Source organism: Netta rufina (genome assembly GCF_964035555.1).
Source record: "Netta rufina genome assembly, chromosome: 3".
NCBI lineage: Eukaryota > Metazoa > Chordata > Aves > Anseriformes > Anatidae > Netta > Netta rufina.
Window position 1 is genome coordinate 2,428,661 of NC_140125.1, and position 17,909 is coordinate 2,446,569.

Sequence of the window (17,909 nt, forward strand, 5' to 3'; positions counted from 1 at the left end):
AGGAGTTGGGGACCAGCTGCTTCCCACAGGCAAGGCCTGGAGGCAGATGACATTCAATCCCACCTCTTTAATAGTCCCCATTAGCCAAAAAAGTCCATATAAGGCAAACTAAGACCCAGCAAGTACTGTCCCACATAGCCTTCTCCCTGGACACCACATTTGGACTCCTCTTCAATAACTCCCTTTTTTCAGAAGAACAGGACCTAGGACTCCTCCCTGGAACCCTTGTGCAGAGCTCCCTGTCTCAGAGATACTGCCCAAAAAATTTCCACTTAAACATCTTCAGTCCACGTCAAGCTGCAGCTTTTAATCCAGCCTGAGGTTGTCTCCAGTTGCCGGGAGCTTCTATTCATCAGCCCTTTGTGCTGGATGCAGCAGCCCATTCTGCTCACTTTCCTCCTTCGTCCTTCCATACCAACCAAGACAATTAAACACAAAGAAACACCCTCATTTCCAGTCTTCTCCACCTGCTTCCAAATAACATCTGGAGATGTTATTTGTACCCATTTCATTTTTAAATGTGAGCGTTACACTGAAATACAGCCATGCTTGGTATGAACACATTCACTGTATATTCCAAATGACTCATGGAGGTACAGATGCTCCTTTGATCTAGCTGGCTCCATTGCCAAAGCAATGGAAGCCTCCACACGCTGCAAAAACATGAGGTGCAGTCTGGTGGTCTGATTCCATGGCCACCCCCATATCAAGGCAGCTTCATTGCTATCAGTTTCCAAGCCAGCAAAATCAGATCTAAGTCTATCCTGAAAAGACACTTTTCCTACTGTCATAGAGTCATAACCATCTGTGGAAGACAAGGCAAGGAAAGATGACGTAAACTTTGTTGGGAGACACAATAAAGGGTGATGGAACTGCCCCTTAGGATTTCAAGTAGCAAACTGCAAAAACCCTACTCAGGATGCCCTTGGCAGTAAATAACACAAGGACAAACTGTTGAAAGCCGGAGGAGTCTAACAGTCCAGCAACAATCCCGTAGAAAGGTGGAGGCAAGACACCTTAATCCTTTTAGGAATCCATTCATGAACTGCAAATTACACACACTTACTGCTTTCAATTTCAAAGAAGTTCCCTTTGATGCTGTGAGTAATTCCACTTTGGTGCAGACCAGCCACAAGGATTTACTCATTGAGAAACCTTAATTTTTCCCAAAGTGTGTCTACAGGACATAATGAATAAAACATCCTGCCCACACTAGGGCACGCCCACTGCCCCTTCCCATACAGCCACAGTAGCGGAAAATAATTAGGATGAGGTTACCAAAGGCTCCTGGGCACTGGTCTGACTTGACTCTTGGTGATATTAAAGGTAAAACCTAGAGCAGAACAAAGCTTTTGAAAATCCCCAGTGCTTTTTAAAATTTGATGCTTAAAGATTTTTCTAGAGAAGGGCATGGAGCAAAAGAGCAAAGTGAGTTGTTGTCTTTTTTCCTCCAAAAGTGCAGCAATATAACTCAACCGTCTTTTTGCCAGCTGTAAAAAAAAAAAAAAATAACAAAAATCTTGTGGTGTGCTTTACAACAGGTGGCAAAACATAGCCCTGTGGCAGCAAGATGCAGACTCCCAAGGCAGCTCAGCAGACACTCATTGTGCCTGTGGAAGAAACCTACATTTTTGCAGAAACTGGCTGAAGGAGTTGCACTGGCTTCTAAGTAAAAGGAGTAACCAGATGCGTCCCTCAGGCTGAATGCTCCATGAACCCCATGTGGTTTTCATTTGGAAAACAAACAAACAAACAAAAATATACCTCCAAAGTTTTCAGTGACGGATTTCATGAGATCTGGCTCTTTTCTTTAAGAAAAAGAAGCCTCTACGAAAACTACATTTGCTATGCTTCTTGTAGACTGGAAAGCTAGATTCAATGGGTAACTTATTTCACTCCCAAGACAGAGAAACGGGGGAAAAAAAAGCAAAGTAAAACAATTTAAAAGGGGGGGAGCAGGGATTATTTCTCTTGCTACCGTGCAGTTGCCATCAATTTAAAGAAAGAAGGACATAGACAAACCAGAGAAAAATGCCCTTGGAAGCAGGGCCACCTTGAGGGGCAAGGCACATTCCCCAGCTGCAGTGCTGGCGGCTGATCTCATCAACATTCTCCCATCCCAAGGCAGATTTTTTCCCTGACACACTCCCAGGAGGCTACAGCCATGAGTACATCCCATATATATTTGACGGGTCCAACCAAGTCCTTCCTTCTGACAGTGTGACCAAAAACGGTCAGTGCGACCAGGCAGCCTTCTCCACATTAAGGACCATTGAAGATTAGCTGCAGGAGGGACCTCCTGAAACTGGGCTTAGAGAAAATCAACAGAACAGGCCAGCCTTACCATATGCCAGGCCACCCTGACCTCAGGCACCACCCAAGGACTCTTGTTCAGCCCTGGAGCGTTAAATCCTCACTGTGTCATTTCAGTGTGCTGATTTGGCATCAGACTTCCTTTATTTATACTGAGCTAGTTTTCTGCTGGGTTATCTTGCCAAAAAGACTCAGACAAGGGACGCAGAAATGACAGAGCCCATGTAAAAGAAGGCTCCGAGGGAAGGAGCAGCCACCAGCAGCACAGGGTAGGACTGATCATTTGCAGTTAGATCAGCACGGGCAGACAAGGAGCCACCAGCCTATCTGCCTTCACAGGCACTGAGGAAATAACAGCAGCTGAGCCATTCTGCTGTTCCTGGCCTCGCAGCCTTGCATTCACTCTGTTACAAACCACTGGGGAGGCCAGTGACTGTTTGCCTTCGTGCCACACTGAACCCATTCCTGAGCATCCTGTATCCACATCCCAAGATCCACGATCCAGTAACTGTAGGCAGTGGGGTGCATTTACCTCAAACAGCTCCAGCAAGGTGTCCAGCCCAGCACGCATCCCCATAGTTTTGCAGCAGTTTCACCAAGAGGCTCCAAAAGCTGGCATGTATGGAGATTTCGACGTTTTCAGGGCACTTTGTGGAGATCCCAAAACAAGGCTAAGGCTCAGTCCAGCACATGAGCCCCACTGTGCCAGTGCCACAGGCTCGGGCTGAGCCCACCTTCTGGCATGTCCCCCCAGGTGCTCCCAACACACACCTGCCCTGCCAGCCCCCAAGTTGCCAGCTGGCCACATAGGAGACTTTACTCTGCCTGCCGCTGGTGCGGGACCTTGAACAAGAACTAAACAAATGAACAAATCATTTCCTGCGAAGCCAAACAAGCTCCCTGCCAAAGAGGTCACATACCATGCTCTGGCCTGACACCTCTCCCTAGTTTATGAGGGTAAATTCCCATATCCAGGGGTCCAGCGATTACAGCATTACATCTGGGCTAGGATTACTCTCATGCAGTTCCCGCATCACTGAAGAGGTGAGAAAAACAACTGCTCTTGTGCTTTCATTGCATGACCTCTGAAGTTTGGTTTGGGTTTCTTGGTTTGAGCAAACCTAAACATTCAAATGAAATCAGGGAGTTTTCACTTAACTCCCAGCTAGAGGACCAGGATCTGTCACGCCAAGGGTCTTCACTGCTATTTTGGCAGTAAAGAGATCTGCAAGGAAAAGCCCTGTGAGGCAGGGCCCATGACAAAGCAGTCAGAAGGGAACAGCCTACGTGGTTCATCCCTGTCCTGCGAGCTTCTCCAGCCAGTGCAGAGATGGAACGAGGACGCACCAGGGCATTTGCTCCCAACCTTCCCCACAATGCACAGGATTGTGGAGAGGCTGGCTGTAAGCCTGCTGTTGTGACATGGATGCTCGCAGCCGCTCATAGCCCGCACAGACTGAGCAACTGCCATCCTGGGAGAACAGCCGGAGCTCTGGATTAAGAGTAAGTCCCCGGGCTAGTCAAAACGCACCCAGCAGGCCTTGCCTCACCATTCTGAGTGCTTCATTCCTGTCAAGTTAGAACAAGACTTAAAAGCAACCCGGATCTTCCATGCTTGAATCACGCAGGCAATTCCGTTTGCTTGGATGTGCCTATCCCTATGAGTAAGGGCTGCAGATTCAGACCCAGCTTTTCCTTACCATCCTGCCAAAAACAAGCATGCACAGAAAGAAGAAAAAAATCCCACTGACTGTTGCCCCTGTTGTTTCTCCTGCCCGTGAGAGCAACCTGGTAAAAGGCCTGACTCAGCAGCTTCTTTCAAAAAACCTGAATCATTGCAGTTTGAAAGATGGTCTTATGAAATCAAAGATCCTCTCCACTCACACCTCTCTTTACAAGTGACATCTTAAGAGTCAGATTGATGTGTGTGGGGAAAAAAAATAGAAAAAAAAACTCATACTTTCTCTCTTTCTCTAAGGATGGCAGATTTGGGCAGAGTTTTAGAAGTCACTTACATTGTTCAAGTTAATGAGATGGTTTTTAGAACTTGCCTTCAGCTCCAGTCCCATTTAGCAGACTGAAAAGCACAAGGCATTCCAGGCTACTGTGTTTTGGGTCTGTAGAGCTGGATTTACTCTCAGTTACACCTCTGACTTACCAGTGTGACTTCCTTGAAGTCAAAGCACAACCACAGATTTACGCTGTGCCTGGAAGAGGGAAAAAGGCAATCCAGCTGTACTTTTACTGCTAGGATGAACTTTGTGAACTTGGATTTCTTCTTAACTTGCGCTTTATACATTTTTGGAATGCCCAAGCCTTGTAGAACATAAAGGCCTCTGGAATGACCTTCATATAAACATTACAACATTACAGCACTTTGCTATTACACATCATTTAGTACCAGGAGATCTCAAAGTGGCTTAAAAAGCAGGCCTCGTTTTAGAGACCTGGCCAAACGAGACCCAGAGAGACCAAGTCACGCAGAGAAGCAGCAGAGCCACCAGAAAAGAAACCCAGAGCTTGAACTCTGTCCTCCAGAGCCATCTGCTCCCAACAGCGCACCCACCAGACAGTGTGGTTACCTGCCTCCACAGAAAGAGCCCCAGCCTACTCCTTGCAGGCAGACGCAGGCACGTCTGCCTTTGGAGAAGGGCTCAGCACCTCACAGCCCTCAGCAACCACGGGTTACCCATGAATTCAAAAGCTGCACTCCTCTGGATCCAGGCTGTGGCCACCTCAGCTGGCACAGAGATGGCAACTGAGGGTAATGAGACCAACCAAGGAAAACAGAAGCATTAAAAGCAAGAATATATAATCTAAAAGGTGATTCAAATGTGGGGTTGCTGAGCTGAACGCAAAGCTTTCATGGGATCGCTCATGCCCCACCACACCCCAGCGAATCCCATGACCAGCTTCATGGCACCATCAGATTCTGAAGACCACATCCTCAATCTGCTGAGCACTGCCCCAGGAGCAGAGGCTGAGTCTGCTGACCCCTGCAATCCAGCCTCAGGGATAGGAAGGGTGATGTGATGTGACACAAAGGCGCTAAACTCCAGACAAAAGTTTGCGTTCCCTCCAAAATCACATTGTTTTAGAGGAGAGAATTTCAAATTGCTAAATTAAAATGCATCTTTCCACCCCCTACCACGACACAAGCTCTAGAGCACGCAGGCTGCAGGCTCTGACCACCACTCCTATAGAGCCCAGCAACCTGCATCCTGATGATGAGGCAGCAGACCCAGAGGGTGCTGTTCAAAACCTCCACCCGCGCAACCATTCCTCTCATCTCCCTTTTGGTTCTGTGCAGCCACCAGCATGCAGGGGGCTACATCAATCGCACCAAATGCTACCTCTAATACAGGATTTATTCTGAGCTAGCTCCAGTCACAGATGATGTGAGATGCTCTCATGAATTCAATCAGAACAAAGAGATCCCCAACAAGGGCTAGCAGTGCCTGCTAGGGAACGCTTTGGGCAGTTTTAGTAAAATGGTGAAAAAATTTATCTGCAGTATGGGCCTCTGCAGTCTCTGTCGCATTCACTCAATGGATGGAGCTCCCTTTCACATCAGCAGGAATACCATGCTCAAGAAGAGCAAAGCAGAGGATGGGAGTTCACACCACCCTTCAGGAAGATGAGTGCTCCCTGTGCCCAGTTTAGAGCAGGTCTGAATTTTGTGTTGCCACACCACCAGAAAGCGTATCACATGGCGTGGGCAAGCAGTGGGCAGCTGGACTGCAGCTGACTCCTGGCCTCCGCGTGGGGCACATCAGGCAGGCATGCTGCCACTGGTGGCCTTCACAGTGCTGGCATGCGTATCACACGCTGGTGTACACCGCATGTGTGCTGGCAAAAGTGTACCTCAGCGCACACATGCACTGCTGTTTGCTCACGATGAGCTGACATTTACCTTTCCTGACCTCACTTGCAGAGGCAACCAACCACCACCTTTGTGAAAAACACGGATAACTTTCAGTACATGCACAAAAAAAAAAAAAAAAAAAAAAAAAAGGCAAAAAATCTGATTAACTGAAGGAATTAAAGTCCAAAAACTTAAAAACCCATCCAGGCATTGTTTCGCTCCATAAAGCATCGTGCTCGGGTCCCAGATAGCGTTTGCACTCTTTCCTAAACATCAGCGCAGCATTCCTCGCAGCACGCCAGACACCCCTTAAGACGCGTCTATTTATTTAAAAAGCAAATCCGAGCCGCGGAGAGGGACGCGATGCTCCGCCGCGGGGAAACGAACCTGGTGTGCGGGCTGCTCCGCGACTGCGAGGCGCGATGCCGGCGGGGCAGGACCCGCACCGGGACCGGGACCGGGACCGGGACCGGGACCCGCCGCCTCCCCGCGAGGCCGCCCCGTGCCGCCCGCCCCCCGGGACCCCGCTGCCGGGAAGTGCCGTGTCCGCCCCCCCAGCCCCCGGGGAGCCCCCCGCGGGCTCGCCCCAACGCCCCCAGGCGCCTCCCGCCGCCGCCGCTCCCGGGGCAGCCGAGGGGCCGCGGCGGGAGGAGGAAGAGGAAGAGGAGAAGAAGGAGGAGGAAGAGGAGGAGGACGAGGAGAACGAGGAGGCGGCGGCGCGGCCCGGCCGCCCCCCAGAGGCAGCCCCCGGCCCCGCCGCTACTCACCGCCGCGGCCGGCTGCGCAGCCGGCCAGGAGCAGAGCCAGGGCGGCCAGGGCGCCCAGCTGTCCCCGCAGCAGCTCCCCGCGCCGCCGACGCCGACGCTCCGCCGCCGAGGCGCCCATCGCGGACAACGCGCTCCGCTCCGCTCCCCAGCGCCGCGCCGAGCCGAGCCGAGCCGGGCGCCGCAGCGCCGCCCCCGCCCGCCTCCCCCCCGTCGCCGCCGCCGCCGCCCGCCCCTGCGCGGCACGGGCAGCGGGCGCGGCCCGGCGTGCCGGGAGGGATGGCGAGGCACGGCAGCAGCGGGGCGCGGAACCGGCCGGCCCCCTACGCGCCCGGCCCCCTCCGCCGCTCGGGGCGGTTTCCTGGGCGGGCGGGGGGGGGGAGCTGGGCCCGCCGGCCCCCGCCGCGGCTCCCGGTGCGTCCCGGTCGTGGGTGTCATGTTGCCCGCGGCTGCCCCCGGCGTCGCGTCCTCACCCCTCGCCCCTCATCCGCTGCGGCTCAGCGACAGCCCCGAGCGGCCTGGAGCCCCCCGCCCGCCCGCCGGGGCTCACCAGCCTGGCCCCGCGGCAACCCCGGCCCGTGGTGCGGCGGGGAGGGGGACGTGACGGCCCCCTCGGTGCTCCGCTCAACCTGCGGAGCCGGCCCCGAGCCGCCCTCCCTCCTTCCCTTACCGCACCGCCGCAGCACGTGCGTGGTGGCCGCGCCCGGACCGGCGGACCGCGCACATTTGAGGAAACGACATCATCCCTGCTCCTCAGGAAGGGCGCCGAGGCTGCGTGACACGGCTGTCTGCGGGCACAGAGCGAAGCTCCGGCAGCGCCCCGGTTCAGCCTGGCATCCCCGAAACTGGAGGCACCGCGCGGGACCTCCAGGGCACCCAGCCCCAGCATCCCGACGAGTGAGCTGCAGACACAGACAAGCAACGGCTGCAATCGACGGGAGGAGAGAGCACGAAGGCATAGGCAGCACTGTCTTCAGTGCGAACATGCTGAATTAAATCAAAGGAGACGGATGCAATGACAGAACCCTCCAAAAATATTTCAAACGTTTTATCGTTTCAAGTTAGAATGCTTCTGACAAAAACTTAGGCTGCAGGCAGCAGCATGGAGAACACTTTCTGGTGGTGTCCTGGCCTAGTCCAGCCACTCCGTGGCTCCCAGTGGTGCTCACGAGTTGCTCATGGAGCCCAGAAGGCTGCAGGGCAACCCTCCTGCACCCTGAATGGCCAGAGTTCACACCTGAGAGGGCCACCGTGCACCACATAGTACCCTTCCCGACAGCGAAATGCTTTTTGGCTGGAGATCCACATTTAGATCAGAGAAACGTGCAAGAAGACTGTTCCTACGGTCTAAGTATTAACCAACAGTTGCTATGGCTAGATGCAGAAATAACATCAGCCTCATTCATCTCGATTAGTTACTAAACACTCATTAGTGGGGCCTCGCTTTGGGGCTGGCCTCCCATTATGCACTTGGCTTCTAGCCCCTGCCCTCTGGGGGCTTCTCACAATCCTTAACTTAAGCAGGGTTGTCAGCTTTGAACACTGCTTCTAAAGACTTATCGATTGTGCCCAGACGCACAACTTCAGAAATGCTGCTGTCCCTGTTGGCTCTGGGTAAGCCAGAGCCAGTTCCCATCCAGACAGTAAATACAGTGAGTTAACAGCTGTCCTAGAATGGAACTATGGAAGTTGTGTTCTGCTTACTTTGTTGGTTTGGTTTTGTTTTGTTTTGTTTTCCAGGTAGGAAACACTCCCTTCCCACTGGCAGGGCAGGTTTTATCCTATGGCCTTTAATACCCTGAAACCTATAGCACTATCAAGCACTAAAATAAATTGCCACAATTTATGAAAGGTTGTGCCTGTCTCATTGTTTGCTCTTGGTTGATACCATGTAATAGTAATCATCCAGCTTTAGGGGGAGAGGAGGTGTGGGTGTGAAAGTCATTCTCGATGATGTCCAGGAGTACTATGAGCATGCTCCCAAAGGTATTCCTTTTACAGCTGTACCCTTTTGAAGTCTGCAACTACTTGAAAACATTACCCTGAGAGTCACCACAAAATCACTGGTCACCCTCACCCTTCTGTTCCACTGCAGAGCTGCTGGAAATACAGAGGTGTGGGTGAAAAAGAAGACCATGCTGAAAAAGAAGACCAGTAATAGCTATCTGGGAAGTCTCTGTCATTTGGGAACAAATTTCCCACTCGAACACAATATCATTTAGGAAATTCCTTACTAGTGTAGTAGACCCAATGTGCTACCTGACAGTTTGTGAAACATTTCCATTCCTGCACAGCGTAAGACAGTGGGTAATTCCCTCTTCTCTCCCACTGATAAACCAGTGTGTGGGTGGAGCAGGTTTCAACTAATCTGTCTGCAGGAGGAAACAGAAGGAAGACGATGCACTGTGGATGTTACTCTTCTGAAAGACAAGTTCTCACATTTATCTTCTATAGAGCCTTCTGCAAGAAAAGAAGGGAAAGAACTAAAAAAGGAGCAGAAAGACCAACATGCTGCTGGATATATACCATTCTTTTTGACACCTTTTCCACTTTCTTCCTATCACTCTTATTCCTCTTCTGACCATATCAATACTCTTCAAGGAGCCTCTCCTGATCACCTAACATTCAAGTGGCAGGGGAGCTTAATGTGTCAGACTGAAGCCACCAGATCATACTTATGTACCACCCAATTCTTCCTCTTAAAAAAGTAATAATAATCTGCTGATCCCAGCACTTCTTGAATGCTAACCAGTAAGACTGCATCTTGGAGACTTTATGACTATTGGAGATGTGGTGTAATTAGCAGAATCACCTCATCTTCTTCCGAGTTCCTTCTCCAATCCAATCAAGGAGATCCTTTTTAGCTGGCTTCAGCTTCAGCAGAGCTGGGGAGGGGATATAACAGCTGCACAACCCTCCAGTAACTAGTCACTGTCGGATAGGAAACCATTGTGGCTTTGAACAAATGCTCATAGGCTCCATTCTTGTCACCTGGGTACCTGTGCATGGTGGGATCCCACCTGTAATAAGAACTGACAGACTGCCTGGCTGAAACTCTCAGATTAGTCAGGCCAGCAACTGGCTCTGAAGTATAAAAAGTTAGCAAGGGTGACTTGTAAGTCTCTGTCAGAGCAACAGTGTTCGAATGTGCCGATGAAAAAGAACTGAGGTGCTGCAGAGAGTTTTCCTTTGCAGTGCTTTAGTGATGCATGTGGATTACACACAAGCCATGACTGTTTGCTGCCATGTTAACTTCTCCTGGGAAGGCTATGGGAATGCTTTGCTGCAGGCTCCAGAGGAGGTCCCAAATAACTTTACTGGGTCCCTAGGAAGTTTCCCAGAGAGCTGACTCTCTGAGAGGCAGCATGATGCACTTTTGTTCTTTCCAGAGCCTCGTCACAGCATAAAACCACATAAAACATCAAGAGAAAACTGTGTAAATCATAGGATACAGATGTGCTGAGATGACAGCCAGATGTGCCTTAGCAAAGTTAAGGAACAGTCATGACTGTTTTGGGGAGAGCAAGCAGCTTTGTGTACTTGGCATTTTCCCCTGGAAACTATGCCAAATTCTGCTCTTCAGACCAAATAGAGATTTTCTTCTGTTTGGACTGGCAGATTATGCTCACAAAGAGCTTTCAACTCTGAAGGAACATATTTAGGACTAATGCCAAGCAGCATCTTTAGGTAGTCACTAGCCAGTGAGGCTCCAGACCGCCAGGTGTGGCGACCTCAGGCCAGCAGGCAGACACCCAGCAGCATTCGAGGGCAGCACTTCGAGCCACTTCTGAGAACCCAGTGGGGCCCGGACAGCACCGTGAGGCCCTTGGGACAGCTGCTGCTGTTGAGCCTTGCCCAAGCTTCTGCTGGCTATGCAGAAGCCTTCACCATCTCATCTTACACATCAGCTGGTCATACGTATGCTTTAAGCAGCTTATTGGTTGAAGCCCAAGACTGAAGGCAAAAGGCTATCAGCAGGACGGTGATAGCTGAGCATGGTTGCTTTTCTCCTGAGAAGTACAAGGGGTTGGTGTAAACCAGCTGTTTAACCCACAAGCCTTAGGCACATACCCTCTTTGCAAACCTCAAAGAGGATGCAATTAAATATGTTGCCAATTACCATGCATGGTTACTCCCTCCTTCCTGAAGAGGATCTCCTGGTGAGCAGAAGTGCTTCTACGAGTGATCCTCCTCTGCTCCCATGCAAAGCTGGCTGTCTTAACGCAATTTGCTAATGATAATGCTTTAAGGAATCCTAGCTGCATTGCACTGAAGCAGGTCAGGGAACACACACTCTCCATCCACGGGGTGAGCCTCAGGGCAGTCACTGCCAACTGATGGCCAGCAGCTGAGGTGTGGGATGTCTTCAGGTAGCTGGTGGGCAGCACCACTGGAAGGAACAATAAACCATTTCCTTTCAGTCGTGTGCTCCTACTCAGGGCCCATGGCAGTTCAAAAGGTTGATATGATTTCCATTTAAGAACAGTTTACAGCAGCTTGGGCTACACCTCTTCCCATTTGATTTAAGAGCATTTAAATAAGTTTGCATCTGCTTACATAAAACAGGTTAAGGTCATACCTTTGGATAACACTTTGTCTTCCTTACCTAGAAGGAGGCTAGCAGTTCTCTCATCTGGAAATACTGGGTAAATGCCTGTGCTTTTGTGCTTTGGGGGAATTCAGGGTTTTAAGGAGACGTCACTATAACACAAAACTTACTGCAACCAGAAGGTGGCCCATCTCCACCCAAAAGCTAATACAACAGCCTACCCTTTCTCCCAAGAGGAACAGAGGCCATACCTTTGACTGATCCTCCAGCTCTCCAAGCCAGTTGTAGAAAAGAAGGGCTGGGAGCACTTTGCCAAAGCACGTGAGCCCTGCCAGCACCACAGAAGAGCAGCCCTGGCCCTCTTGCTGCGCTGGATGGGCAGGTGGTGGAGGCAGAGCAGGAGCCTGTAGGGGTGGGAGGTGAAGAGGTGGGGAAATGCTCAAAGGTGCTGCAGGGAGCCAGCAGAAATGCCTGTGGGAGGAGCACATCTGCCGCGCACATGGAGCTCACCACAGTGCCCACAGCCACCCAAGAGCCACCAGCGTCCTGCCAGAGGTGGCACCAGGGTGTCTCAGAGCTGTCCTTGCTCGGCTGAGCGCTGAGGACCAGGAGATTGGCCTCTTCTGGGTCACTGAACTGGGGAAATGCCCACGGGAAATGCAGAGAGAACAACTCCAAGCAGCATGTCAAACCGAGGCATCTTGTCTGTTCCCAGAGCACACACGTCTGTAATCACTGTTTTGTTTCTCCCTCCCATTGGTGATGGTGGTGCCTGTTGCACAGGAGGGAGCAAAAGGGAAAAGCACTTCTTTCCTACACAGTCTTTCAGCTGTGTAGGAAAATAAGCGTGACAGAGCTAACTCCTAGCTTGCCTTCTCTCGGAGGCAAGAGAGAAAGGAGGGCAGTATCTTTTGTCTTTCTTATTCCATTTTTTTTTCTGTTTTCTCTGATACTCTAAAGCTTTCCCTGTCCTTTCTTTTCCTTGACTGAAGATTCACAATTAAATATATTCATTAACAGGAGAAAGAGATAATTTATTTCGTATATATGCTTGTCCTATTTTGAGGCTTTGATATTTTTTCTTGCTGTTCTCCACTCGCACTAGGTGTCGTTTTCCCTTTCTGAGGCCAGCCAGGGTGGGAGCTGAACAGGATTGGAGAGGTGCCAAGTGTGACTGTACTCCTCTTCCTCCCCATGGTGGTTGCACCCCTGTGGCTTAAGACAGTCATTAATGTGAACCCGGGGGCTTCACCTCCCCTGCTCAGGGCAAAAGGACCAGCCCAGCTGTGTTGCTTGGAGAAGGGGCTCAGGCCATCTCCCTGCAGAGAAATGCTGCTAACCGAGCCTGCAGGCTGCAGAGCCATACCAGCATCTCCCAGGCTGGCGGGCACAGCACTCATGCTGCCACGTAGGGACCGGAGCACGGATGCAGCAGCATCCCAGCGCACTGCTGCATGGAGCTGAGCACGTGTTGCCCCTGGGATGGGCAGTGTTTGTGGAGCTAGCACCTTGATGGGCAGCCTCCAAGGCGTGAGAATAGTCTCACCCCTCATCAGCATCAAGCCACAGCTGCAGCACTGCCCAACCCAGGGGTCCGTCACTTGCCCAGGCCTGCCTCAGCACCTCGCTCCATCTGGCAACCGAGGATCCTCCTCTGCCCTCCACAGACACTGCTCTCCACTCACCGTGCCATGCAGAGGCTTGTCTGTGTGGTTAAGCCTCCGCTATCTGCATATTTCTGGGAATATCTTGTATTTCAGTGGTGAGGAGAAGCAATTATTGAATTGAATCTGTAAAGCATGAAAGCCAACTAGGCTTCTTTCAGGATGAAAGAGGCGATAAAAACGCTGGTATTAATAGAAAAATATTTGTTACTTCATGGGATATCAGGGCTTCCTGTGGTTTGAGGTTACGCCTTGCATAGTTTGTTGCTGAATGCCTTAGGATGACTCTGCTTTCCTCTTTTTCTTTCAGCAGCCAGTTCATCCGCTCTCAAGCCAATGATAGGGTTTGCACACAGGGCAATTCTATATCTCTTTATTGGATGTCCTCGTGCACTCTGCTCTACTTCCGCAAGCATGCACAGGTGCAGAATGGGCTAGTGGGATGCCTGCATACATCATGCCTTGATGAAAGGCTGAAGAACAACACGTGATCAATAGAAATGCATATTGAGAGCTGCTATTCTACTGGCCTGATAACAGTAGAAAGCAGCAATATTTGAGAAATTAAAGGGACAAAAATTCAAAACCAAATGCAAATGAAATCCTATCACACACAGCAAAATTAGCCTGAAGGACCCATTGCTCCAGTAAGTTGGTTTCAAGGCCAAAAAAATCTCTGAAATGCAAAAGAAGGTTGGCTCACTATGTAAACATTTTAAATAGCAGTGTCAGAAATAATCCTAACATTACAATATCCAGAGTTCCCAATTTACAGCTTGTCAAAGTCCTAGAAAAGAAAGATCATCCAGAAATCTAATGTGAAGTTCAGGTTACCCTAGGTCCCTCTGCATGTTTACTGCCAAAACCTCCGCGGTGCTCAGCAGTGGTGCAGCTCAGCAAACTTTGTCCTCCTCAAGACCCACATGGGTCCAAGACAACCAGAGAGCTGCAGAGCAGCTCCGGGGAAACATGAGGTGAGGATGCCACAAGGACCTGTCAAGAGGACCATGCATGGCACACATTCTCCCTTCCCTGGCCCTGCTGCTGATGCTCCTACTAATGCAGACAGGGATGCAGCTGGTCTTTGCTGCAAGGGTACAGTGCTGACCTATGCTATCCACCAGGACCCCTTCTGCAAAGCTGCTCTCTCACCAGCCAGACTCAGTCTGTCCTCCCTCGGTCAGTCTGTCCCAGGTTCAGGACTTGGAGCTTGCCTCTGCTCAGCCCCATGAGGTTCCTGCCTGCCCATTCCTCCAGTATCCCTCTCAGCAGCAGCCTGGCCTTCCAGCACATCAGGATGGAAGCATCCTCCAGCTTGCTGATGGTGTACCCTGGCCACCATCTGGGTCCATCATGAAGGTACAAAGCAGCACTGACGCTTCAGGAATGCCTCCTAACAGCCTCCAACTGGGTGTCATGCTGCGGTTCAGCCAGTTCTTCCTTCTTAGTTCACGTGCTGAACAGCAAGAGGATTGTAAGAAATGGCAGCTCTCTTGGTACAGATTCAAACTGCACCCCCTCCACTGACCTATTAGTGCTTTCCTGTTATTCTACAGAGGTTAGAGGAAGCAAAGAGCAATGACTACTCAGTACATGCTCCAATCCCAGGGTGCAGTAGTGTCTGTTACTCAGCTTGGCATCTCCAGCAAGTCACGGCCAAGGGCTCCTCCCAGGATCCTTACTGCCTTGGCCTTGCAAAATCAGCTGCTTTGTGGTAGCTCTGGTGGCCTCTCCCAGGTTGTTCTGTGTGACTTTCTTCCAGGCATCGGATAATTCTTCCTTTCCTACTTTCCCCATGCTCTCAATGGTGTTTCTGGATTTAGTGAAGGTTGGAAATTGCTATTGCTAGCAGCAGAGGAACCTGTGGTCTGCAGGAGGAACATAAAAGCTTTAGAGCCCAGGGGCTGTTCGTTCCCTTAGCACCGGAAGGACCTGTATGTGGCAGAGAGCTGTGGACTGATCTATGGGTCTATCCAAAACCGGCTCATCAACACTTCACATATTAGCTGATGCAATCAGATCGTGGTGCTGCAGCTTCATCAGCTTCATCAGCTTCATCAACTTCATCGCATAACTCCCAATTATAATAAGAAATGTTTCTGCTTGGCTGAATGAACTGAACTTACTGGCTCAGCTGAAGTAGCTTAATTAAAGTCACTGGAACAAAGTAGTGCTCGTCTTCCTCGGTGAGTAGATATGTGGTTTAATGCTTATCTCCCCCCTACCCTCCGCTTCTGATTCCGGATATAGGAGAAGATGGGAAAGTTCATGTAGGAAGCCTCATTAGCATCATAAACTGTGTGAAATGTAAAATCTACTTGTAAACATGCTCATTGACAGAATTTGTCACTGGTTGTCAATAACTGAGCACAAATGTGTTCAAGTACTAATCACCAGCTTGTGACGCAGCTCAAGCTGGAGCACAGCTACCCTGGTGGAAGGACCAGACATGCCTCCCTGCAGATGCTGGTGGGGCAGCACACCTGTGGCACTCTGCAGAAAGCCACATTTTCTGTACAAGCATTACTTGGCTTCCAGAATAGGCAGGTAGATCATGCAAACACTTAAACTTCTACTCAGACTCAGTCCTGGTGCCTTTCCAGGCTCTCTCAGTTATGGCAATGCATCCTTGAGCGTGCAGGTTGCTCCCGGAGACATCTAGTGAGGAGGCTGAGTAATGGAAATTATCACAGCCATCCAGAGCACTTTTACCAAGGCATTTGCCTCCCATGCTATGCATGAAAGAGGACTTTGAATTTCTGGTCTCTAACATCTACACCTCTACCAGCTTCATTAAAATCATACATGTCATTTTATGTGGTGAATATCTAATTTATTAATCTTACGCTGAATTATACAACACAGGCTTAAACACATGGGAACCTTGCCTCCTCTAGCAACAATCCAATCCAAGGCATCAGCTATAACCTCTGCAAAGGCAACTCACTAGGATTCGGGGCATTTCACCACACTGAAAACCCACATGCATTAGGCATTGCCTAATTGCATGCTGGCGAGGCAGTAGGTGACCAGGAGGCGTGAGCAGGCGCAAGTGAAGTGACCGTTGGCTCCCATCGCACCCTGCCTGTTGCCCGGTCACCAGGCTGCATCCTGCACATCCCACATCCCGCAGGCCACATCCCGCAGTCTGCCCGAAAGTGGCACTGCCAGGTGAGGGCAGCATTCGCCCTGTGGGGCCTGCCAGGCCTCGCTGCTCTCCCACAAATCCCGCATTGTGCAACACCATCCCACTCGTGCCACTGCCAACATCTCACAGCTGTCCCGCCTTTCTCAAGGATTACCAGTTCCCAGACACCTCTTTCAGGGTGTCAGGGTGTCACCCCTTTCCCTGCTCTTTACCAGCGACTGGAGAAGCGGGATGTGCTGGCTCTGGTGGCTCTGTTAGCCTTGCAGGTTCCCAAGGGCTTCAGACATTCCAGACAGTTCAGCCCCAGCACCACTCACAGACCAGTTTCTTTGACCAGCTTTGGGTGGGAGCCATCACGACAAGCTGTTTGAAGTGACCCTGCGGTGACATGGTTACACTTGGTGAAGCCGCGGTCTGGGGCAGACCACAGGACAGTCGCGTGAGAAGGAGACATACATTGACCATGGCCAAGCCAACAAGCAGGGCAATTGCAAGAGAATTACTATTAAAAGGGAAAGCAACTGCATCACAAAATGCACTTGCTCTCTCATTTGTTCTAATGGCAAATTAGCCCTAATCATTTTTGGTAATACTTATCCTGCAACATAAATGACACATACATCAAGTTTGTGTGCATCAGGGCACCACATTTTGTAAAAATGAATATCAGACCCATTATCTGTTAAGTCAGGCAGGACCACGAATCGCTTGGTGAACGCCATCCTCTCACCTTTGTGCAGAGCCCAGCAAGCAGAGGCTCTATGGGGGCGGCTGCCAGGACTTGCCATGTCCACAGCCTGACAGCCCAGCAACACAGGCATCCCAGCAGCCCCAGACAGGAGATGGAGTCCTCAAATTATGTGCATTAAACACAGCTGAAGGGATAGAAAAGAAAGTTTCCAGTGGATATGTTTCAAATTCTTGTCCAAGATACCATATTTTTTCCTGGATATACATGTCCTGTATTTCTATTTCTGCTGGCTATTCAGAAAGAAATAAAAACTCACCCAGACCATGACTTCATTTCTCCATATATATATATATATATATATTTAATTTCACACTTTGGGGCCTATCACTTCTCTGGCACAAATGGGTGTAATTCTACTGGCTGCCACACTACTGCGTGCCTAGTAAAGCCGGGTAGGCTGGACAGCAGTGCAAGATATTACCTAGACAGACACACTCAGGAAAATAATCTGAATTAAGTCACTACTTGATTTTAAGAGGATTAGCTAAACTGCATTCAATCCCGCAAGAGGAAGTTCTTTAGAAGCAAAATGACCTAAATTTGATCTACCTCTAGTTATTTTGAAACTTAAACAATATTAAGGCTGCTTTAAATCCGACTAAGATTGACCCCTGGAAGTTAAATGCAGTTTAAGCAATTCACTTAAATGGGGAAGGGGGGGGGGGGAGGGAAAGGAAAAAAAAAATCAAAGAAAATATTCAAAAGCAACTGGTGTTAAACCACAAATTAATAAATCTCATTCTCCATTAGTTCATTAGTTAATGCTGGCTGTTAACAGCAAATTTTTATTTTTTTTTTTCTCCTAATTGCCCTAAAACAAAACTTGACCCTAGGCAAAGATATTCACAAGAGAAA

At 50.1% G+C, this 17,909-nt stretch overlaps 1 protein-coding gene across 1 annotated transcript in view; it reads right to left on the reverse strand.

Annotated features, from left to right (window-relative positions):
- The window catches only part of SLC24A3 (solute carrier family 24 member 3), a gene marked incomplete at its 5' end in the record, with an annotated part of 194,219 nt that extends 187,156 nt beyond the window's left edge, over window positions 1-7,063 (reverse strand). Inside the window, one exon of the mRNA XM_084283606.1 lies at window positions 6,946-7,063. Coding sequence (XP_084139732.1) covers window positions 6,946-7,063 — 118 coding nt within the window. The remainder of the gene's footprint in view (window positions 1-6,945) is intronic.
- Between the last annotated feature and the right edge of the window lie 10,846 nt (window positions 7,064-17,909).